This window comes from Eublepharis macularius, chromosome 11 (genome assembly GCF_028583425.1).
Source record: "Eublepharis macularius isolate TG4126 chromosome 11, MPM_Emac_v1.0, whole genome shotgun sequence".
Classification (NCBI taxonomy): Eukaryota; Metazoa; Chordata; class Lepidosauria; order Squamata; family Eublepharidae; genus Eublepharis; species Eublepharis macularius.
In genome coordinates, this window is record NC_072800.1 from 28,936,483 (window position 1) to 28,960,797 (window position 24,315).

General features: G+C 44.4%; 1 protein-coding gene across 1 annotated transcript in view; it reads right to left on the minus strand.

Annotated features, from left to right (window-relative positions):
• The window catches only part of ITGA9 (integrin subunit alpha 9), a 288,361-nt gene extending 265,448 nt beyond the window's left edge, over positions 1-22,913 (minus strand). The window contains exons 1-3 of the mRNA XM_054992076.1: positions 22,521-22,913; positions 1,994-2,121; positions 315-421 (exon numbers count right to left, since the gene is read on the minus strand). Of these exons, the coding sequence (XP_054848051.1) occupies positions 315-421; positions 1,994-2,121; positions 22,521-22,699 (414 nt within the window). The 5' untranslated portion in view covers positions 22,700-22,913. The remainder of the gene's footprint in view (positions 1-314; positions 422-1,993; positions 2,122-22,520) is intronic.
• Between the last annotated feature and the right edge of the window lie 1,402 nt (positions 22,914-24,315).

Below are 24,315 nucleotides of genomic sequence, written 5' to 3' on the forward strand. Positions count from 1 at the left end.
AAAAGAAATGGAACCATGTTCATTCATAAGAGCACAAAGGGCTATTCATGCTGCTCCAAGTCTTTAAGCATTCACAATTTTTTTTAAAAGGAAGCCCTTAGGGGTGACAGAATCAGGTGAAACTGCTTTGAAGCTAATTTTCCATAAGCAAGCATTGTCTTAAGACTCAATTTGCCTGTCTCCTAAAGGAAATGATCGCCTCATTAGCTGGACCTTGCCAGTCATCAATTAAGCCCCATAATTAAGGCACGTAGAGCATCAGTGACAATGAGACATTCCCCACTTCAAGGAGATCAAGGGAAGGATGGACTTACCAGTATACTTCCTCCCGCCTTGGGCTGTCTTGCCAAGCTTACACCCATCCATTCATCATCTCTGTCCTCCCTACAGGTCTTTCCACAGGGCGCTCCTCGAGTATTACCTTAAAGAAATGCAGGCGAGAGATCAGAAGAATGTAACACTTCAGTAATCACTAGGGGGAGATAATTCAGGGCCAAGCTTCAAGTGACGAATTACACTTGAATGGCAAGTGAACATACTCACGTGTATTCTTCCCTGTTCACTTGCGCTCCACTTGCACTACACTCAATCACGTAGATGATTGAGTGGAGCACAAGTGGAGCGCAACTGAACAGGGGGGAATACACGTGAGTCTGTTCACTTGCCATTCAAGTGCAATTCGTCACTTGTAGCTTGGCCCTTACTGTTATTTTGCCAATAATACAGCCTCCAGCATAGGAGCATTCAATGTATAGTTCAAATGAACCCACCAGCTTCTGTGATGAACCCAAGAGTGTTTCAGCATCATGTATCATCATGTCTAAAGAGCTCTTTAATAGCACAGAGGTCAACTTCTACACCATTTTCTAATGCCAGTTTGCATCTTACTGGGAAATGCTGGGAAAGAACCTCTTCTGTCCCCTATAGCTTTTCATCCAACAGAGACATCTCAAATGGAACTGAAAATTCCCAGCAGCAGCGATGCCCAGACATGCAGGAATAACTCCAGTGCTGCATGAACACCAGAAGCAATAACCAGAAGGCAAGCGGAAGCAATGGGGACATATGTCCCAAGAGGAGCTGGGAGTTCAGCTTCCCCAATCAAGTTCAGAGAGCAACTGAGTCAAGGGTCCAAAGATGTTGTTCATTTAGAAGGCAGGAGGAGGAAGCTGGCTATACATCTGATTCAAAACATGCCCATTTTCACCTCACTTGGGTCTTCCCCCCATTGCAGAGAGTTGGGAGTGGCAAAATAAGGGTATATTCTGCACAATGGGAGGATTGTTGGCATCTGTGGCAGGTTTACTGGTTCCCCTTCGGCCTTGGGAGGGAGGGAGTTTACCAGCCCATGCAACCTCCTCTTCCCTCCTGCATGCTCCTGCCCTCCCGCTGTGGCCTTGTCAGAGAGTCCTCCTCAGCCTCAAGCTGCAGGGGTTTAAGCCCTGTCCAGCAGATTACTGACATTCCATTCCCTCTTTTCCCTGACACTGTAAGACCACTTCATCTTGGCAGTCTTGGTGATCACCCACCTGCTCTGTATGGGTTGCTGGTGCTGTCTGTGGGCATGGCCATTTGGGGGCATCAGTTCCAGCCCGATTGCACTCAAGTCTTGGAGCTCTGCCCCTTTTGGCATTCCAGCTGTTCTTTCAGGATAACGTTCAGCCCTACCCCCAGGTGACTGGCAGCATTCCTGAAACTTCCTGACAAGTGTGGCAAGGACCCACCCACCGATCATTAGAACTTTCCAGCTATACCTTCAAGATAAACACAGCACCACTGCTTATGGAACCATCAGAATCTTCAGGGCCAGATATTGACATGCCATCTCACATCTGCTTTCTTCTCATAAAAGCAGTTTCTTGCACACCAGTTTCAACACAAATCCAGAGTGGGTTCACTGGACGTTTCCCATGCATGAAAGGTCCACGACACTTGGAAAGAAGAGACTTTGTTTTCAAAGTTTATAATACAAAGAGCATTTACAGATACATACCTCTACCCATATCCAGTTCTGTGCATCGCCTTTCAGGGTTGGTATGAACACGACATTTAAACACAGCTCCTGGGGACTTAACAGAGGCACTGTATTTGGAATCTGCTTTGGGGGCCCCAACCAAGACCCTGGAAATCAAGAGTGTTGTAAAGTTTCATTAATATCATAAGAGCCAATGAAAACAAGTTTTAGACGCTCTTTCCTTGACAAGTTAGCTTCCCAAAACTTCATGGGAAAATCTATCATCCCAGCTGGATGTCCCCATTCATGGTATCAAGGCATTTAATTCTTCGAAGTGCTGTAGCAGGTCTTTCCTCTTACCCTTCCCTTAAAATACATTTCAGTGAAAAGACTGAGCACCAACAAAGAACAGCTACATAAATATTTTTCTGTTACAAATATAAGGGCTGTCATGCCAAACAGCCCATATAGATAAGCATCTTCTTTTAGGGGTTAAGTTAACTGGAAGGCGTGCATCACAATATCTGCTAGGGGACATATGCAATGAATCACACAGAAGAAATCCCCCTCAGCATATTCACTACAAATATGTAACAAATGATGGTGTTGTGTTTGTACTTATGGAACGGTGTAGCACATCCATGCACACTCTCCAAGATTTGGCAAAGGAAAATTGCTATATTTGTCTGATATTAAAGGAAGAATGACACACAAGGAATCACGGAGTAGCCACCCAAAAGAGCAAACCTGGGTAGAAGTCCCCCTTTCCACTCCATAATGTACCACACAACTTACCATATGTCCAAGCTTCACGAGGCTAAATATTTCCTTACCCCCACTAGCAGCAGCCAATGGCATGGACACGGTGTGGGAGAACATACTACACAGTGGTGTGACAACATGAAGTAAGGTGTTACAGAGAGGGAAGAGAATTGAGAAGCCTGATGTGAGGCTGTCAATTTTCAGCAAATGCTCCATGTTCCTGAGAAATACAGCTCAGCCCTAAATGAACAGTGAATTCACAGGGGAAGTGAAATTGACAGAACCTTAAGGGAGGCAAAGATGAAATTAACAATCCCTCTGAGGAGCAATCTCTGCCAGCTCTGTCTTTTTAAACTACCCTCCCGTAGAGAGGTGAAATTAAACTACGCTTCCCGGCTAACATTGTGTCTCCCTTCACTTGAGCATCATCGTGTAAGATGTCTCGTGTAGAGAGACTTTCAGTGTGGTAATGAAAAAAAACTAAACCAGGACACAAGTTCATACTAGCAGCTACGTTCTGACATGAGAATTTTAGGCTTGAAGATGAGGTCACTCTAACCTTACAGGAAATTACTATTGTTCCTTTTAGATCATTTCTGTATGAATGGAGAAGGAAAACGTTTGCTTTTCTCTCTTCCAAACCCTGAAGGAAATAAATGCATTTTGAGACACAGGATATTGTTATATATTAAGGTGTGCATTTAATCAGAAAATTAACTCTTACACTAACATTTCCACCGCTACTTTGACACTGACCGACTTGGACGATATTTAAAACAAACTTTAAAACCAGGCTAAATTAACAGTTCGATTTCTCCTGTGTTTTGGAGGCTAAGCTGTCAAATCACAGGATTTCGACAAGGGCTAGCGTCTATAACGGAACCAATGTTTGCACAAGTGAGAACAATTAGCAGCCCAGATACCGACATTTCAGGAAAAAAATAGAAAGCCAGCAAACACCACGAAGCAAGCACAAGGGAGACCAAACAAGCAGCTCTGGAGACAGAGGCCCGCAAGAGACTCTCAACCTCCAGTTAAAGCGCAAATCATCTCCATCATACATGCAACGCAACATGAATGAATGTCGTTCATTTATCAATATCCTTGAGCTCCTAAAAATTAAACCTTGAAGAGATATTAGCAGATTCTGGGACAACAATTTAAAGTATGTGTCGGATAAGGAAATGTGTCTATGGCTCAGTCTTAACAAAGGTATTATAGGCCCGGTTTTAAGGTTGCACAATTCAGAAGAATAGGAATCCCTCAACATCTCAACCTGGTGCTTATAGCTGATTTCGAACTAATGATAAGTGGAAAGGCATGCCCTTCAAGGAATCCTACTCATTACTGCTAAGAGAAAATAGATTGGGGGTCAAATTACAGGGCCTCTGGTCAACCCAGGAATTCAGAATTTTGGGCAATGTACCAGTGGTAAGTATGACTTCCACTTTAGGGGTATGGAGAATGGGATGCCCTTGGGTTAATAATTCTCTTTTAGCCTAACCTGCATCACACGCTTATTGTTAGGATAAAATGGGTACAATCATGTATACTGCCTTTATTTCCTTGGAGGAAGAGTGGAATATAAATGTAAGGAATAGAATGGGGGGGGCCCTAACATCATCCAATCTTACCTCTCAAGTTTGCTGAGAGGATAAAATGGAGGCGAGCAGAACAATGTAAGCCACTTGGGATCCCACTGAGAAGAAGGCAGGGTCAGGGGTCATTTTGTAGAAAAAGAGCGGGAGGAGCTCATTAGCATAACTCATTTGCATATGCCACGCCCCTTGACATCATCAGAAATGTGTCACTGGCATAAATGATTTGCATATGCCACACCCCTTGACATCATCTATCCTAGCTGTTTTGGACCCAATTTTGGCCATTCAGGGCCAAAATTGGGCCCAAAATGGCAAAAAGGGGCCCCAAATGGTCAGGATCGGGCTGCCGCTGAGCAGGAGAGTGATCCACCACCCATCAGAGGCCCGATCCAGGCTGTTTCCGCCCCAATCCAGGATGAAATGGGCCCAAAATGGCAGAGTCAGGTGGGTGGGGCCACCTGACATGTGACCTCTTTGGAGAACTGACGGAACTGTGCATTCCCCCTCAAAATGAGCCCTGGGCAGGGTATAAATGAAGCAAATAAATAAAGTCCCATTGAACAAAATGAGACTTGGGTCCAAGTAGACCTACTTAGGATTGTTCCCCAAAGTGCTTATCTTTGCCTTTGACACATATCAGTATGTACAGACTGATGCTAGGACAATGTTGATTTAAAAAAAAAAAATAGGAGTCTTCCATTTGTTTTTCATTTAACTGAATTAGTCACAATTAGTCAGGCTTTTGTTTAAGAATGCTATTTATTTTCACAAGCCTTGTCAAAACCCACAACAGTTTGCCAGACGTTTCGCTTTTGCTGGGATTTCTATGGGAAAGCATGCACAAGGAAACCCAGAAGAAACAAATTACTTTTTTCTTTTTTTTACAATTGTAAACGCCTTAAGATTTTTGTCATCCATTTTGGAATTCGCAGCAAAAACCCCTCACAGCTTAAAGATGATCTTCACCCGGCAGGGAAGGGAAGGTGACTGGAAGAGGTTCTCAGGCCCCATCTCCAGCCTCCCATCCTTGCGAGAGACTCCTCTTGTCTGATGGGCACTCGCAGTAAGGTGGAGTGAAGGGACTGAAAAAGCAAATGGCCTCCTCTTGCACAAGAATCCGGAGACAGCCATGAAACACCCAGACCAAACTCTTAAGTTAGTTTTACCTCCAGAGACATCTCTCACATACATTTTATCCAAACAGGTTCTAAAGTCCATGGAGAGAAAGAGAGCCTGAAAATACAGTATGATGCATCTCTGTACTTTCCCAAATATCTCTTGTTCAACAAATATCTTAGAATCTACTCAGCCAACTTTGTAAGTGACCCAAGATGTGACCCAGGCAAAGCTAAGCCCTTTAACACATCTTGATTTCAATAGGAAAAAATTAGTCAAACAGTGTGTTCCTTTACATGTCTCTAAAAACATCAGCAGTGACTTAGGAAACACAGGGGTAATGAATAATGATATCTTTCTCTTCCCGTCTCATCAGCATCTTTATACACACCAATGAAGGAATAAGTGTGGATGGCGGGGCGGGGACATGATGCGCAAGAGCTCACTGTGGAAGCAAGGAGAGGGAAGAGAAAGGAAGGACTTCATATGCCTTAATTTGGCCTCCATTATTCATTTGGTTCACACAAAGAGAGTGCAGAGCCAGTGTAGTGTAGTGGTTAGGGCAGGGGGCCTCCAACTTGGGGCCTTTGGGCATGATGCGCCCACTGACACCTTTCCTGGAGTCCACCAAGTGTTTTTAGAAACTGGGCAGGGCCAGGTGAGGTTTCTGCATTGCATCTGATGAAGAGAACTGTGATTCTCGAAAGCTTATGCTACAGTAAAGTTGGTTAGTCTTAAAGGTGCTACTGGACTCTTTGATTTTGCTACTACAGACTAACACAGCTAAGTCCTCTGGATCTGCTTCACATGAAGTTATTGTTGCCTGGCCTTTAAACCATACCAGGCACAGTTTACAAGCAGTATTCCCCTGCATGCATGCATGCATCCCCCCCCACACACACACACACACAAACTCTAAGGAGGTACAACAGTACCAGAAGAGAATGATGTACTGTTGCCGTAAGCATCCATCAAAATGTGCTAATTAAAAGATAAAGTTCCTTGGCATGCATGGAGTAAGGTAGGGGGGAATACGAAGAATTGTCTACTTTTCATCTCTGCAAGCAAACCTTCAGGGCCTCCTATCTCGGCAGCCATCTGGCTGCAAAGAGCACAGCATGCCCACAGCATGGCCAGTGTATTAATGTTCATACCTAGGTTCATACTCCTCCACCTCAGGAGCCAAAGAACACGAATTCCCAGCATGACAGCCCGACCAGCGGTAAATCCAGCCGCTTAATTTCAATGTAACCCTTCTCTCCATGACCTCTTCCCCTCTGCTTAGTAGCTGTATAACATGTGCCTCCTGCCACCTACATGCTGAGAAGCCCTCAGGATAAACAGCTTTGGAAGTCAATGTGCTGCATTTAGCAGGGAGCAGAGGACTTTAAGGAATGATGAATGGCACAGAAGAGCACAGAAAAGAGGCCAAACAAGCCCATCTGCCCACAACAGTGCCAAAAAGCAATCAGACAGACATCACTCAAACACTGCTTTATTATCTAATCTCTGTGCTATGATAACTAGCAGAAATATAACTTCTTAAGTGTGGGCCTCTTCTTCATCGTGAACTTTACGTCGGGCTTTCTGCGTATTCAGCCCACGAGGAACAGATCTGCTTTATTCATCGATTCTGCTTTGATTCTTTAATTCTACACTTGGAAAGAGTCAGACTGGTGTCTGGTTTTTATTTCTACACTAGAAAAATCCCCCCTTTCTGCTGTGCACTTTGAGGACATGTCAGTTTCATTAACCAATCCACTGAGAACTCATCAGTTTCTTTAGTTGATGATAGATCCAGAGGAGGTAGCCGTGTTAGTCTGTAATCACAAAATAATAAAGAGTCCAGTTAGTTGACCATCTACCCCCCTCCCATATATGAGCAACCATGTGTGGTTAAGCTGCACCTCCACCTCCATCAGATGCTATATGGTTTTTATACGGTGAGCAGGTGTTTTATTAGAAGGCTGTGTTAAATGATGGTGATTTTATCTCTGTATATTTTATTTATTGTTGTGACCCGCCCTGAGCCCGCTTGCGGGGAGGGCGGGATATAAATGAATGAATGAATGAATGAATGAATGAAAATGATGGTGATTGATGATGATGATGATGATGACGACGACGACAACGATAGGTTAGTCTTAAAGGTGCTACAGGACAGGTCCCTTTCCTCAGTTGATTGCTGAGGAAACGTACAAGGGTTTGTTTGTTTGTTTGTTTGTTTGTTTTTTACTGGCCCCATTGTAACATTGCAACATTGCTGTTTTTTTAAAAAAAAATTAAAATGCCAAAAAATAATGGACTAAAAAGTACAGGAAGCACAGGTGAAAACTTTAAAATATCAAGTGGGATTCAGGGCTCTCTGCAGAGTTTTTGTGTTAGCCGTATTGCAGCATTCCCACCTACCAATCATTCCCCTCCCCCCCCCTTCCCCCCACCCCCGCAGCAGAAAGGGTTTTTTTCTTTAAGGCACCAACATTGTAATTATGCTACTTAGTTTTTTTTAAAAAATCAGAAAAAAAACCTGGATTGGTTGCTGTTCAACCAATCAGAATGCAGGGGAATAAAGGGGAGGGCAAGAGGTAGGGCCAAGGAAAGCTGGTAAACATCGTTGGCTTGCTACCACCACTCAGCCCAGGGAAAGGGAACCCCTGCTTCCACCCCCACCCCTCAGCCCTGCTCACTGGCCAGCGGAGGGGAGGCAGTGGGGAGCTGCAGGTCACACTGAAGCCAGATTCTTAAAAATCATCTCCAAACAGGAGATTTTTAATTACTCTGGCTTCAGCGTAACCTGCAGGTCCTCCATCCTGCTGGAAAATAACATCATTTTCTGACATGATTGGGAAGTACAGGGACACAGGGGAGATAAGTATCCCGCTGCCCCCAAACCCAGACCCCTGCCCCTCTGGTTTGGCCCCTGAGGGCCGTGGCTACCCTATTTACAACACGATTCTACAGTTATATGTTTTTTAAAAATAGCCTCCTTTGTAGCATTTAATGTTCTCAAAATGGGGTGTAAAATAAAATAAAAAACCAATGAAAACAATTAACACCAATCTAGTTTAAGAGGAAATCACAAAGAAATTACTGGATCATAAGGATCAGAATGGAGCCTTGAGAAGAAGGCACTCCAACTACCCGAGGCCGAAACAGTAATTGGCCTTAAAAGGTAAGCATAATAACAATGAGGGAAAGTGGTCCACAATACACACTAAACAAAGGAGGAAATTCCTAAGAGACCACTAATACAATAATGAAAATTGTCTCAGTATAAATAAATACAATTGATAGGTCAAACCAAGTGTAGCAATATTTTGGTCAAAGCATAATAATGTAATATCCTTCTACTACAATTAAGCAATGGTTTGTTCATATCACAACCAGAGCCTGTGGAGAAATCACATTACTAGTCAATTATCACAATGTTCCTTTCAGGTAAGTGTCAATCATCTGTTGATTTCAATAATTGTCTCTTGTCACAATGTCCCTTTCAGGTAAGTGTCAATCATCTGTTGATTTCAATAATTGTCTCTTTGATATGTTTTTCTGGTTTTAGGCAGGATTTCCGCTGATATCCAACGATGGGTGAGTATGCTCCAGGAGGAAAAATTCCCAAATCTCCTGGGCAGTTGGCAACGGGTGAGCCAGCTCTTTAGACTGCCCATTTCGCAGTTGCCAGCCAGGTGAACAGTGGTAGTGGGCAGTGGCTGGGGATCCCCCACTCCCAGCAGGGGCCTGGTGACCCTACTTCAACCTGAGCATTCAAGAGAAAGATATATTATGACAAAAGTAAATGCTGGAACAAAGGTTTTTTTAGTCTTCAAGGTGCCTCGAGGCTTTTGTTAAAATGTGTTTGTTGATACAGGCAGAGGGTAAATGGAATGGTAGGAAATATATTTGCACAGGACAGCATTAGACAAAAGTCTCACAATGGAATCAGGTTTAGATGGTTCTACGGTCAGAACAAGTCTGTAAAGGGCTGTTTAATATGATTTAAGCAGCGTTTATACATATGGAAGAAAGACAGCCTTTGCACAGGCGACATATATGATGCCTGAACCTTGTGCAGAGAAATGTATGAAATTTAACTGAGGAGGAGGTTTATTTTTTAAATAATCTAAAGGGATTGGTATTAATAAGACCATTGTTTATATTTTATATATTTTTAGTGACAGCATCTTTGGCACAGTAGCTCAACACGTACTATTTTCTAAGTGGTGCTCCATATGTATTTCTTTTTATTTTTGGACTCAATATCAAAAAACCATTTTTAACTTTGCATTTCTCGTCTCATTTCACTTACTTACTATACCAATAATTTCTTCAATAACTTTAAACAGCTCTTCCCATTTGTTTCTTTCCAGATATTAAGATCTTTTCATCACTCTGCGGCAAGTCAGCAGGCAGAAATGTAAAGAGTACCAGTGCTCTGGAATCAAAGAGCCTGTACACCGTTCATTTTACAGCCTGGATCCAGCCTGAATGAAGTTATTTATATCACAGTGTGTTACACTTCCAAGCCAGCATTTTAGGAAATAGAACCCCATCTATCAGAGAGAGATAACAGACCAGCTTTGTGAAGGTTTACTGGCATCAACTATTCATTCATTCAAAGGACTCCAGGTGAATTTAGCTTCATCTGAGCCAAGGAAAAATATTTTTAAGAGCCTCTTATACATGTGGAAAGAGAGTGTTCGCTCACTTTCCCTGGTTTGTAGGATAACATGTCAATGTTAGGAGGCAGCCTGAAACAATTCACACAGTGCAACAGAGTGGTTAGAGCACTGGAGTCCTCAGATGAGGACTCATGGGTGCAAATCAGACATGAAGCTCATGGGGTAACCTTGGACCAGTCATTCTCACACAGACTAACATATTTCACATGGCTGTTGTAAAAATAAAAGGGAGAACAATGTATGTAGCCCTGTGGTCCTTGGAGAAGCACTGGACAAAAATGCGATTCATTAAAACAAAGATTGCTTACCATAGAGTCGAAGGGGTCTTACTAGCCATCTAGTTCAACCCCCTGCGTAATGCAAGAAATCCCAAAGGAAGAGTAGCAACAGATGGCTGTCCAGCCTGAGGACCTCCAGTGAGAAAGAGCCCATTCACCCTACCAATCTGGTTCTATTGTCCAACTGGTCTCACCATTAAGCAGTACCTCCAAATGTTCTGTATCGTAAGCCCATTAGATCTCCGGAACAGCAGCGAACAAGACTGTGTCCTCTTCCATGTGACAGCCCTTCAGGCATTACAAATGCATGTATCAGTTTCTCTCTTCCTCTTATTATGGCCAGGAGATGTTTTTAGAAGGCCACCTTTAATCATTTAGAAAAATGCAGAAGCAGGAAATGAATACCCTGTTCCCACTCCCAATGTTAAGGCTGCTAGAGTTATTTCCATCAAGCACAACAGATGTCCTATAGGTGACATCTGATGTCTAGATGATAGTCACTGTAGGTATTTTCAACAAGCAAAAATATAAGAACTACTTCACAATGCAAAAAAGACAGGTACACACATGTTCCCTTAGCCACGAAATCCAGACTGTCGTTGTAAAAGAGAACACTGGCTCGAGTGAGGCAGTAGCTCATTAACTTGGCACTTGGACTCAATCCCAACAAGCGGCTGGATCTATTAGGGTCAATTCATTGTGCCAGCCTATACTTCTGTGGCTATAGTCATGGGCTGCTAATGATCCTCAGTTTGGGGGGAATAGCTATGATGCTTTTAAAAACCACTATGCTAGATTTCAAGTCTCAGCAGAATTTTTTTGTAGTAAAACATGACCCATAGTGCTGAAACCACAAGAAGTCTTTGACTCCCAGTTATTCTAAGAGCACACAATAAGGAAAACAGAGGCGATCGCAACATCAACATTATCCACTTCATTGCTGTTATTGCACCATTTATTCCCCACTGTTACCAGCAAATATATGGCTGAGAGGTATTTTGCCTTCCAGCAAACCAGAAGGACTAGAGGTTGAACATTTTCCAAGGAACCAAACAATAAAAATAGCAAATTTGAGAACATATGCTTAAAGACAGGGAACAAGGCTTATACTCTAAACAAAATTGTCTTGTCCTGACTTCCAAACCAGATATTCAGAGTAACATTTCTGTTGTTTGGCTTTAACGTTGCACTGGGCCATTATTACTTAATACTTTAATGATACTGCTCACTTGGCCAACAGCAACGGCCAAAGTATTACAGCTCCTGCTTAGGTAAAAGGTAAAGGTAGTCCCCTGTGCAAGCACTGAGTCATTACAGACCCATGGGGGGACGTCACATCACAACGTTTTTTGGCAGACTTTTGTTACGGGGTGGTTTGCCATTGCCTTCCCCAGTCATCTACACTTTACCCCCAGGAAATTGGGCACTCATTTTACTGACCCCGGAAGGTTGGAAGCCTGAGTTAACCTTCAGCCCAGCTACCTGAACCTGGCTTCCGCCACAATCGAACTCAGGTCATGAGCAGAGCTTGCTTGGGTTGCAGTACTGCAGCTTACCACTCTGCACCATGGGGCTCCTGCTTACATTACCTTAAACTTTTACCTCAGGAGGGCTCTGATCACAACCAATGCTCATTTTTTCTTCCTACACAGAGAGCTTCAGGTGTTCTCTACCTTACCTAGGTTTTTAACCTTGAGAACAGCTTCCCTTTGGCATTTGAATCCCACTGCTAACCCTACCTGTGGCATTTTGCCCAGATTATGTGTCCTATATATCACTGCTTCCCACTGCAACTAAAACCTTTACCTCAGATCTCTTCTGTTTAACTTGTATCATAGGAAGGCTTTTTATAGATGACAGTATGACAGAATGGTCAGCATGTAGGTAGGGGTGATTATGCAGGGGGAAGGGGTTCCTTTCTTGCTTAATTCAAAGTAGAATTTATTTATAAGTACATAAGTGTGATGGTTGCATAGTATTGATAAACATACTGGTTTCAGAATAGCTCCTAAGCCCAGTGGTTTCAAAAGTTGTTATATCTTCACAAATCTCAGTCACAAAGGCTAATTTTCCACAGAGATCTTCACTTTCATAATAAACACTCTTCTCATCCACACAGTCATAGATTCACTCAGGCCTTTCCACACAACTTGACCTAGATAGAACAACCTCGGTCTGAGGTACACATAGGCTGACCCAGGCCCACACACAATTTGCCTGATTTAGCCAGAATTTCTCAGAACTTCGGCAGATTCACTGAACTCGATAGAATGAACACTTTCCCTCAGGACTCTGACTAAAAACCTGCAGTTCACTCCACCTCTTAGGGTACAGCTACCATCCATTCACAGCACGCTCCATTCACTCATCCAGCCACCCTCCCTCTTACTCCAGAGGCCTGCATTTAACCCACAGTAACAAATATTAAAAACCCCACATTAATACACTCAGATTTATTTATACAAAACATTACATTCAGTATGAAAGGAGAACTGTGATTCTCGAAAGCTTATGCTACAATAAAATTGGTTAGTCTTAAAGGTGCTGCTGGACTCCTTTTGATTAGGCTACAATTGGGGAAGTATGGTCCCAGTTCAAATCCCCACTCAGCTATAAAAGCTCACTGAGTGACCTGTGGCCACTCACTCTCTTTCAGCCTAACCTACCTTGCAGGATTATTGTTGGAGAAGAGAATCACAGAGCCTGAGCTGCTTGGAGGAAAGGATAGATAAAAATGAGATACCTGATTCCTTCCATAATTTGTTCTCAGCTGCATGCAAAGTATTATAGCTCCCTACGTATCAAGGAAGAATTCTCATAAATGCCTCTGCCAGGTGAAAACCTATCACTACCACCAACAAGGACACCAACACATGCATATGGGGGGGGGGAGGGAAGTGCTCTATTAAATAAATTATTCAACCACTTCTCCCACAAGGTTACAAAGACCAATGCCAAGGCTATTTTTCTGCATGACAAACAAATGCACAGAAACATTAAAAATAAAACCTCCCTTCTTCCTATTAGGGCTTGGAGATACAAGATGAGCAACGAGGGAACATGTTACAAAATACAATCCCACTCAACTAAAGGCAGCGTCAGGCAGCTCTGTGAGATCAGAAATTTAATTTATTGTATTTCTAACCTGCCCTCCCCGTGAGCGGGCGCAGGGCAGGTAACAACATCGTTAAAATACAATCACAATAAATACAATATAAAATTGATAATACAGTACTAAGTACAAAATACAATTTAAAACCATAAACCATCCAACAGCAGCAAGGTAGTAAAACAATACACCTCTTCAACAACTGGGAAGGGTAGGGCAGGCAGGTTACAGATGCTTCCTTGCTCCTCATCCTTGCAGGCCAGGTGCAAAAGGCACCTGCACTGCTCCATGTCAGCCACACAGCTAGTGAAGTCCACCAGAGGACTTCAGCTCAGCACCTGTGCAGTCCCCTATGTTCTTAATTCCAGCTGAAGCGAGGAGGGGAGCTGCCCCAGTATCATTTGCAGACACACGTGGAACGAAAAATGAAGAGGCTAAGGTGACCTTGGATGGGTTACCTGAAGGCTCTCAAAGGCGAAGAGAAAGGGGGAAATTCAGAAAGAGAATAGCAATGAGTGCCAAGAAACACCAAAGGCAAGTGCCAGCCCATTGAGGTATCGCTTGAGCAGCCTCCAATCTGGCTTTTCACTGACAGAAGACACAACCAAGAGGGGACATCCTCAAGCATTTCTGCAGCTTGTACAGACACTCCAGTCCAAACTCTCCCACCAAACCTGGAGACTCTCCAGTCCAAACTCTTTCCAAACTCTCCCACCCAACCTGGGTTAACTGAGGAGCTTCGTGATAAAGAGATAAAGCTCTGAAACTCCCAGGTCGATCAGCTACCACAATGTACTTGTTCCCAGGTTTTTTAAAAGAAAGTTTTTAGACTTTGGGGTTCTGGAGTTATAAAGGGCAAGATATAGGCTGCACATTACTCCTTATAACTCAACAACCAAAGAGCTAGAGACTTAATTTTTTTTAAAAAAAAATGAAAGTTCGGGAACCTATATATTGTTGCAAGAGATTGGTGTAGCATGATAACTATTACTGATTTTTCTTTTTGAAGTTATAGAGGAATGAGGCAAGGAAAGCATGGAGGAAACTTCTCCATTGCCGTTGGGAAAAACACTGAGAATCTTCTCAGTATGGAAGCAGCCTTCATATAGGATTCCCTAGAGAGGTCAGTGGTACCTTCAGAGTCTCCAAGATACCTATTCAGGGACATGGAAGTGGCTAACTGGACCAAAGCAGATGTTTTCAGTCAGAAGATGAATAAGAGATGTTGGCGGATATCCAACAACAGTACTGCAAATATTAATGGCTGTGGCTGATATGGCATTTGGCTTTGCCCAGCTGTAGTTTACGCCTCTATTGTCTATTACATTTTATCTCACTTTTGCTCAAAAGAACTCTGGGCAGTGTACATAGTTCTTCAACCCTTCCTGATTCACAACAACCCTATAAGGTAGGTTAAGCTGAGAAAGAGCAAGAGACTGACTGATCTTATCAACTTGAGGACACCAGGTGAGTTTTATGGCTAAACAGGGAGGTGAATCCTGATCTCCTTAACCCAACTATACATAGCACTACTTTACTACTGAGTCCAAGTGAAAGTATAAATTGTTTTTTAAATTGCACTTGCATAATGGGCATCAAGTCAAACACATGCACATTTTCTTTTCCTGTTGCAGAGGATCTAGGCATGGGCAAGAATGATCCATTTCTGAGCCCTTGTGGTCTGTCAGTCACCAGGGTGATGATAAAGAGACAGACAGAATACACATCTGCTGCATTCCATGACATTTCAGGATAGTAAATAGTCTTCAAACCACTTCCACCACACAAGCATGTTGGTCTTTATCCTGACTTCCCAACACATTACTTCCAAATGCAAAAGGACTTTAGGCCTGGTTTTCAACTACCTTCTTCAAAAACCATGATTCTGCCATGGGTTAAATTGATCCCATTCTGTTTGAATCAAGGAAGGTAAACATTAGTTGAAAACTAATAAACGATTACAAGAGATTGTTGCAATAAGGACTACCATTTAAGCTTTTGAAAGAGAGAAATAAAAGAGAGCTGTTGCTAAATATTATTTGGTAATTTGCAGTTTCCAAGAATAGTCAAAACTCGTTCCACCGCACCACATCCATCCAAGATGGAGCAAAATTACTTTAATATCAGTGTACATTCTCTAAGTATAAATTGAGTGACCTCAGTTACACCGGAGGCTTAACAGCTAATGCCAACTTGCATTGCCATTTCCAAGCCACAGCTACAGAGGCAGCTTTTCTGCAACAACAAAAATATAATTAAGACAAGATTTAATTGACAACTGTCCGGCTGCAAAGAGAGGACTTTTTGCTCAAGAGCAGCGTATGAGTATGCAAGGCGTTGCCAAGGGCAGTCTTTGCTACCCTTTTCAATTGGTTACACAGTACAGGTTGATAGGCCAAAGTTAATTGGGTATGTATACACACACACAAATGCACAATGTACCTCTTTAATGGTTGAATCTAAAACCCGCCCAGCAAGCAGCTTCAGCCTCTAGGACAGACAATGGTCTCTTATTGTGATAAACTGGAATGTTGCACTGGTTGACCTTAAAAGTCTTAGATCAATGGGCATGAAGCACACAGATGTGACTGGCTGAATACTCCCAGAGCAGAAACAGGAAAATGGATAAAAATATACATGATACATGATAAACTTGTCCCTGACAACCTCAGCTCTACATGATGGGGATTAAATTCAATTATCTGGAAGACCAAATTAAATGTCACACAAGAGAAAGGAAAAGACAGAATTCTCATGACCCAGTTTTTAATGGAACCCTTCAAAAATGACTGCTGTGAAGCATGACAGTTTCTACCATTTTACCAGTGCTTAATTTTTAAAAAAGAAAGCAATCTCGTGATTCAAAACTGGAAGGCGTATCTTCTGAGCTGCAAGCCATGTTTCTTTATTGCAGTGGGAGTTAGGGTTGCCAGGTCCCTCGAGTCCCCCAGCAAGAGATCAGGAGCCTGGCACATACCTTTCTACGCCCTTGTGTCCCTGTTCGCACAATGACGTCACTCCCAGGAAATGATGTAATCACGCAGGTCAAAGGGCAGCCTGGAAGCGCTCCTGCAGTCACCAAGGGGCAGAATTGGACCCGCTGCAGGAACGATTCAGTTCAAATCGGGCCTCTGTGGACATGGGAGCATGCTGCGCCGCCCAGAGCATGCCTCCCCCACTGGCCAGGTAAGTGGGGGCTGGGGGAAGGGGATCCTAAATCCCGGGTGGGGGAATGGCACTGCTAGTGGGAGTGGAGGAGTCCACTGTGATTCCTGAAGTGTTACTATGGCCGAAGCCACACTACCTATTTGTTTCCGCGGCTTTTTCGCAATTGGCACGCTATTCATGCAGATACTCACACGCTTTCCCATTCCGCATGTTCAGCACCATCACCGCGCCACTATTGTGCCTTCCCTCCAAACCACATGATATTCGCAGAAATCTGTTTTCTTCCCTTTTTTTTAAACAGTGTATAATGGCCGGTATACCGGTAAACCAACCATAGTGAGCAGCGGTTTGCACGGGAAAAGAAACGGTCATCGGAGCATGTGCATGTCACACGGGGACTGTTTCCCTATTGAGTTCCCCAATTTTCAAGAGTGCGAGGTGCTAAGCTGAGCAATCCTGTACTTCCCACGACGTAATAAAGTGTTCTGTGACGAGAAAAAACGAGCCAATCAAAGATAAGGGGGAGGGTACATTGCCAGTTATCAAAAGTCAAGATATCGGTATACCAGATAATTGACCCTTTTTTTAAAAAAAAAAAGGGAACTGATGTGCGCCGTCAATTCTGACGGCAGAGGATGGAACCGCCCATGGTAACGCTTTACTCGGTGGCGTGTGGAGAACTGATTGCGCCATGAAGACGCACCGGAAGGGTGGATGTGAGGATGCACAGCCTGGTAGCGGAATGAAGGCGATTGCCACGACAGCACAAGATAAGTGGAAGATGAGTGAGTGTGGATTTGCCCTCTATCATACATTCCAGATCTAAGTCCAGATGTTGCCAGTGGAATCAGATTTTGAGCTGTAGCTAAAATTAAGCCTTGACTTTTACTAACTGAGTATGATGAAGCGCCTGTAACCACCTTGTTTATTCTTATTTTAAATATTTTAACCTTATCTTTCATAGAATCACAGAGATGGAAGGAACCTCTAGGGTCATCTAGTCCAACCCCCTGCACAATGCAGGAAATTCACATCTACCACCCCAATCTCCCCCCGGTGACCCCCTGCTCCATGCCCAGAAGATGGCAAAACACCTCCAGGATCCCTAGCCAAACTAGCCTGTGGAAAATTGCTACCTGACCCCAAGGTGGCGATTGGCATTACCCTGGGCATGTAAGAAGGGCCATGAGAACTAAACACTCATGTAACCCATCAGTAACCCATTCAGGAGCCTTCAAGGTGATTCACAAACTAAAATTTACACACCAACAAAACATTGCAAATAAAATAAGCAATTAGCAGTAAATGCAACCAACAGCCAAAAGCCCAAGCAAATAAAACCGTTTTAACTCATCAAAACATTGATGCCATGCTGGTACCTCAAGAGAAGAAGCTCCAGTTCACTCCCAACTAGGCCCTGTCTCTGGCAACTGCCTACCTGACTTCTGAAGGTATTCAGACTGAGACCTTGGAGAAGAGCAGGATTTGCGTCCAGTGGCAACTAAAGAGACCAAAAAGATTTTCAAGGTGTAAGCTTTCGAGAGTCACAGCCCCCTTCTTCAGACTCTCAAAAGCTTACACTCAGAAAATCTTGTTGGTCTCTTAAGTGCTACCGGACTCAAATCCTGCTGCTCTACTGCAGACCAACACAGCTACCCACCTAAACTTTCAGAGAATTATATTAGAAAATTATTAGCCAAGTTCAAACAGGGAGACTTTATCTGAAGCAGAATGCTACGGTTTTGTGGGACATTTCAAAACATCTCTGAACTTTTAACTCTCACCTTCCACCCATCTCGATCGCCACCATTAAGATAACTTCATGTGAACTAAGGCAACGAGAACTTGGCCTGGTTCTCACTGAAGCGGTAAACTCACATCTGAACTGAACCACAAGGGTACATGTGGTTTTCTCCTGTGGGCCAAACAGCCCACCCTCACAACTGTAGCAGGTCAAGAAAATGGTGAAGGGTGGAAAGCTAAAACAGATGCATGCTGCCATTGAGATCCAAACCACATACCATGCACCCAGGAACTGAGGAGAATCCACAACTCATGTGTGACTGAGAGTGGAAATACACATTGTGGATTACCCGGAGATGCTCAAGTGCAGGATTTTATGTGTGGTCCTCAATTCATGTGCAGGCTGTTCTTGCTCTGTGTACGTGAATGCCACTTTCACGGGAGTGTGATTGCATCTTCAAGTGTGTCCGGAGGGCAGAGCACCAATTTAACTCCATTTTCTTTGCAAGAACAAATACTGTAGGTTCCTTTGACTTGCCAATTTGCATTTCTTGAAGGTGTGAGAAACTGTCAAGATCTGCATTTCAATGAATGGATGTGGGGGAAACTGGGATACTTTTACAAGTTGAGGAGGAACGGGTGTCGAACACAAATGTATTCACATGGAGCAAACTGGAGGGTGACTGTGGGAGCGAGTGCATGGAAAGTTGGAGGGAGGACATGTGAAATGGGGGGGGTTCACTTGAGCATCCCTAGGTACTTAATAACATGTATTTCCACCCTGTGACACAGGTTGGGGATCCTGGCCCCGACCTGTACTCTCCATAACATGGGAATTGGAACTTGTGAGTCAGACTATAAGTGGGCAGTTCACATGACTGAATGATCCTCCATACCAAAAACAAAAACCCTCTGAACTTACAGAACTAGATGCTGAAAAGAAAGTTTCCAGCTTCAGTTTCATTCCCACAGGCCAATTTACTACGGAGAAGAAGGTTGTTTTAAGAGAGAGTCTTCTACCGTATGACACCCAGACCACAAACTAAACTGGTACAATCAAATTTGTCATCTCAGAGAGAACTTGACCTACGTCTGCTAACCCTTCAACAATACTGCTTGAGAACTAACCCTTCCCTGATATCTTTGTATGGTAGTCCACATGGTGTAATAGCTAGAGGTTCACAATAGAAGCTGGGACACTAGCAGTGCCATCCTAAGCAGAGTCGCACCTTTCGACATTCATTGAAGTCAGCGGGGTTCAAATCCCGACTCTGCTATAAAGCTCACTTGGGTCTGCCACTATTCAAGCATAACATGTTTCGTAGCATCATTGAGCAGGTGAAAACAAAAGACTGGAGATCAATTACACCCCCTCTGAGCACCTTAGAAGGAGGGCAGGATAAAAATGTGACAGATGGCATCGCTTTGTCCTACTTCATCTTCTGTTCGCATCAGCTATGATTATGGATGGATCCTCTGAAATAGTATAATTAGAGGGTATTTTGAGACTCAGTTTAAATCCACCTTAAATTTTGGTCCAGTCCATATATGCCTGCTCATCATTTGTTGACTGCAATGTCAAGAGAAGACTCGCATGTGTCTTTGTGTATTCACCACCACCACAGACTTCTGGCTGATGCAGTTTTTTTTTAATGTATCTGTTAATTTCTCATGCAGTAGTTAGTTGGTTCATCATTTGATTTCTTTAGTAGACTTTCCCATGCATTCAAAAGCAGCCGATCCAAACTCCAAAGGAGCTCTGTGGTGGTGAACTGGAAGATAGTACTTTCGAGGAGTGGGTGTGGCTGACTGGTAGAGCATCTGCCTTGCATAGCAAGTCCCAGAGCTCCAGTTTCAAAAAGGATCAGGTGTAAGTGATGTGAAAAGACTTCCTCTGCCTGGCCCTGGAGACCCACTGCCAGTCTAAGCAGACTATACTGACCTTGGCAGAGCAACAGTCTAACTTGAGATAAGGCAGCTTCATGTGTGTTCATGAGCGACAAACTATCATTCAGCATCAATTCAAACATAACACCATTCCATAGAGCCAACTCACATATTCAGCTGCCCATCATAGAAATGATACAATGTCTGTGCACATGCATCAATGAGTTTGATCTGAAATCATCTCCAATCTGTATGTTTGTAAAATGCTATCCGGTCACAGCCAATTTACAACAACCCCACATGGTTTTCAAAGCAAGAGGCAAACAGAGGTGGTTTGCCATTGCCTCTGCATAGTGACTCTGGACTTCACTAGTGGTCTCCCATCCAAGTACTAACAAGGGCCAACCCTGCTTAGCTTCCAAGTTCTACCAAGACTGAGCCATCCAGGGCCATCCAGATGAGGGTCCAATTTGTGCAGCCACGTTTCAATGAATGGAAGCTACATCACAGCCAGAAATAGCTTTTTAAAACCATATTACTATCTTTTGATGATCTGGCCACAATGTCACCCAAATAGGCATCTATCTGGCCATCTCCACCATGCAAAGGCAACAGCTCTGCCTCCAACAGAGAGTCAGACAGATTCATGTTCAAATGCCATCACAAACACCACTGGGGCAAATTTCTTTTCCATGTAGCACTTGAAGTTCTGCAGCTCAACCAGTCCTAAGCATTTAACTGAGAATGAGGAAGAGCCCGTCTGTGGCTAAAACAGCCACTTTGATAAACACTCATTTAAACAAGTTGAAAAATGTTTAACTGATAAAGTAAGCACAGACAAGGTGATACATGAAGAATCCCATGTCATCATCCTCAGCGGCTATAAACTGTAACACCTCAATGGAACCTACTCATGCTCAGAGGAAGTATACTACAAACTACCAGGTGCCAGGGACAAAGAAGAGGAAAGAGGGGTCAGCAAGCAGCAGTTGTTTCTCCAAGGCTGGAGAACACTGGATTTAATGAACGACCCAGGAAGGCACTCCTTCTGTCTTTAGCTAACGCTGGACCACGCAGAAGGCATAGCCCATTCAAGTCATGCAGTCGTCCCTGCCTCTGTTCAAAGAAGACAGGTGGAAGGCTAGCATGTGCTGGCCCTCCTCCTCCATGTGTGTGAATATATTCTGCTGGCTTCATGTGCGCCCCACATACATATCCAAACTCACGAACACCACACATTTTTTAAAAAATTCTCCGTGTGCAGATATCTATTTATAAAACTGCCAGGGAAGGAGACTCCACTGCCACTCTGAGCAAACTTCCTCAGTGAGCAAGCGTTGGTCTTACTACAAGGAAAGATTACCTGACGGAGTCTGTCATCTTCCGAGGGCCCAGCACAAACCAGGAGTGTATTCCCATGGAACCTGGCCAGTTTGTCTACCCAAAAGTTCACCCCATCAAGTTCTCTCATGCTGCATGGCCCCGGTTACCCGATGCCTGGTGTCACAGGTGCCCCACAAGACTGCCACACCCCACCTATCATTCCCAAGGTACGGATTTAGAAATCGATGACCTCCCAGGTGAGAAAATGAGATATTCCCTCTTATACCAAGAGGGAAGGAAAATATTTATCCTGGTTTGTGAGAAGCCCCTCTACCCAGCTGTCACATATACACCCCTGCTGCAGCCGAAGCATCTGGGGGATGGACTCAGCGCAAAGGATTGGAATCGATTTCTCTGCCACCCCAGCCAAAGAGTGCTCTCTTCAGATCATGAGGGAGAAGGCAGACTATCTTTGGGGAGCGCCACACTCTCTCCCTCCCACTGTTATGATAGACACTTTAAAATCCCACTCATTCAAGCCACAGAATCTGCTTCAGAAAACCCAACTGAACTCTGAGCTCGCTAAGAGCGCCAGGTCCAGACCAGGCAACTGAGAGGTTGCCTCTGGGTACGTGCAGAGCGCATTTGTCATAGGACACACAATTATAAAAGGGAGGGGGCCTGTCAGAAAATCGCCTTTCAAACTGGCCTAAGTCTTTGTAAAAAAAAGAGACCTGGAGACAAATCTTCAAGATGTCCTAATTCATAGGATGGAGCCGTTAGCTCAAGAGTGAAAGGAGAGGAAGAGCGTCCACACAGGCACCCGCTCGGCGATGCCCCAAAGCCGCCTCCAAGGCGAGGCGAGCGCCCGCCGTCCGCGCCGCGCCGCGCCATACTCACCATCGAGTATTGTCGTAGTAATGCTCCAGCACGGAATATCCAAAGAAGGACTCGTTGGGCCCCTGGTAAACCACCGGCTGCTCCAGCTCGATGTTGTAGGAGTACGCCAGAGCCACGGAAAGCGTCGCCACCAGCACTTTGAAACCCCGCCGCTTGCCCTGCCAGGGGGACCCGGCCATCCTCCGCGGGAAGGCGGCGCGTCTCTCGGCACGCCGGCTCCGGACAGGGGAAGCGCCCGCGCCTCTGCTCGCTCGCAAAGGGAGACAATTCAGCCCGCTCGTTCAGACGCGAGCGGGGGGCGCCAAGCAAGCCCGTCCCCTCCCGCTGAGAAGTCCTCCAGCGTCCCGGGGCCGCTCCCGCGAAGCCGCCGCGCACCGAGCCGGGCCGAGCGAGACTTGCGGCGTCCTCTGCCTCCCTCCGGCAGCCGAGCGGAGACTTTTGAGCGCCGCTTCACGCCAAGCCCCGGGCGCGCGTCCTCCTGGCTTGGGACCCCCGCCGGCCCCAGCGCCGAGGCCACAGCGCCCTCTAGCGCCACGCCCGCGCCACGCCTCTGGGCGCTCGTTTCTTCGCGGGGAGGCTTTTGTAAAAAGGTGCGGGGATGTTCAGAAATGGGGTCTCGCCTTCCTCTCGGCTGCAGTCGAAAATGAGGCAGCGGAATTCTTTTCTCTCCGTCAGTTCCTTCATCTCGCGTAACGTGTGAGGCCGGGTCGACACTTGCCTCGGAATGAGGTCGTAGAGGGACTCGTAAAGGGACTCAAGGAGATCTAACCCTTCGCTCTGCAGAAGGGAAAATGCCATTAAAAAAAAAAAAGCTCCTTCAGGTAAAAGAAGGGAGCTCTGACTCCTGTTTATCCCCTGAAAATCTTGTTGGTCTCTGAGGTGCCCCTGGACTCAAATCCTGCTGTTCTACCGCAGACCAACTACCTACCTGAAACTATCTTCAGGTTAAAAAAACTCCCTGGAAGTGAAATAACATTAACATAATAAGGGGGGAAAGTTACAGTCCAAAATCCCTGTGGCCTAGTTTTGCACACCAGGAAGGAGCTTTTTTAAAAAGAACGAGCATATATTGATTCTCTGCCTACATGCTGGTGATTCTAGGACCACATCCTGCAGCAGCCAAGAATGGCTGGCAGATTGTTTTTAACCCAGGAGGTGCAAACAGCCTTTCAGTGCAATCCTAAATAAGGCACCTTTCTAAGCCCACTGAAGGCTGTTTAGCAATACCCCAATGTTGGAGCTTCTGATATAACTTGCTGTTCATACAAATGACCCAATACTTAAAAAGAAGAAGCAGCTCCAAGTAGCGAAAGAGTTTACTTGAGCCTTGTGTGGATATCTTCATGCAAGGTGGTTTGATTGGCATGCACTTAAAGAAAAATTAAATACTTGTCCTAGGTTATAAGCACATACTTGAAATATTTTAAAAGGAGATGTAAAGAAACAACAAACTCATGTTTGCAACTATTCACTGACTGCCCATCTTAGATTTTGCACCATGTATGAACCAGAAATGTATTTATTGGTTTATTTAAGGAATTGATATACTGCCTTTCCAGAGTCCTGCTTGAGGCAGCTTACAAGTAAAAATAAAATCCTAAAAGTCATAAAAGCTTTACAGTAATTAAGAAGAATATGAAAACAAAACAAGTTAGGGGCATAAAAACAACATACCTTAAATGTATTGTCGAAGGCTTTCACGGCCGGAGAACGATGGTTGTTGTGGGTTTTCCGGGCTGTATTGCCGTGGTCTTGGCATTGCAGTTCCTGACGTTTCGCCAGCAGCTGTGGCTGG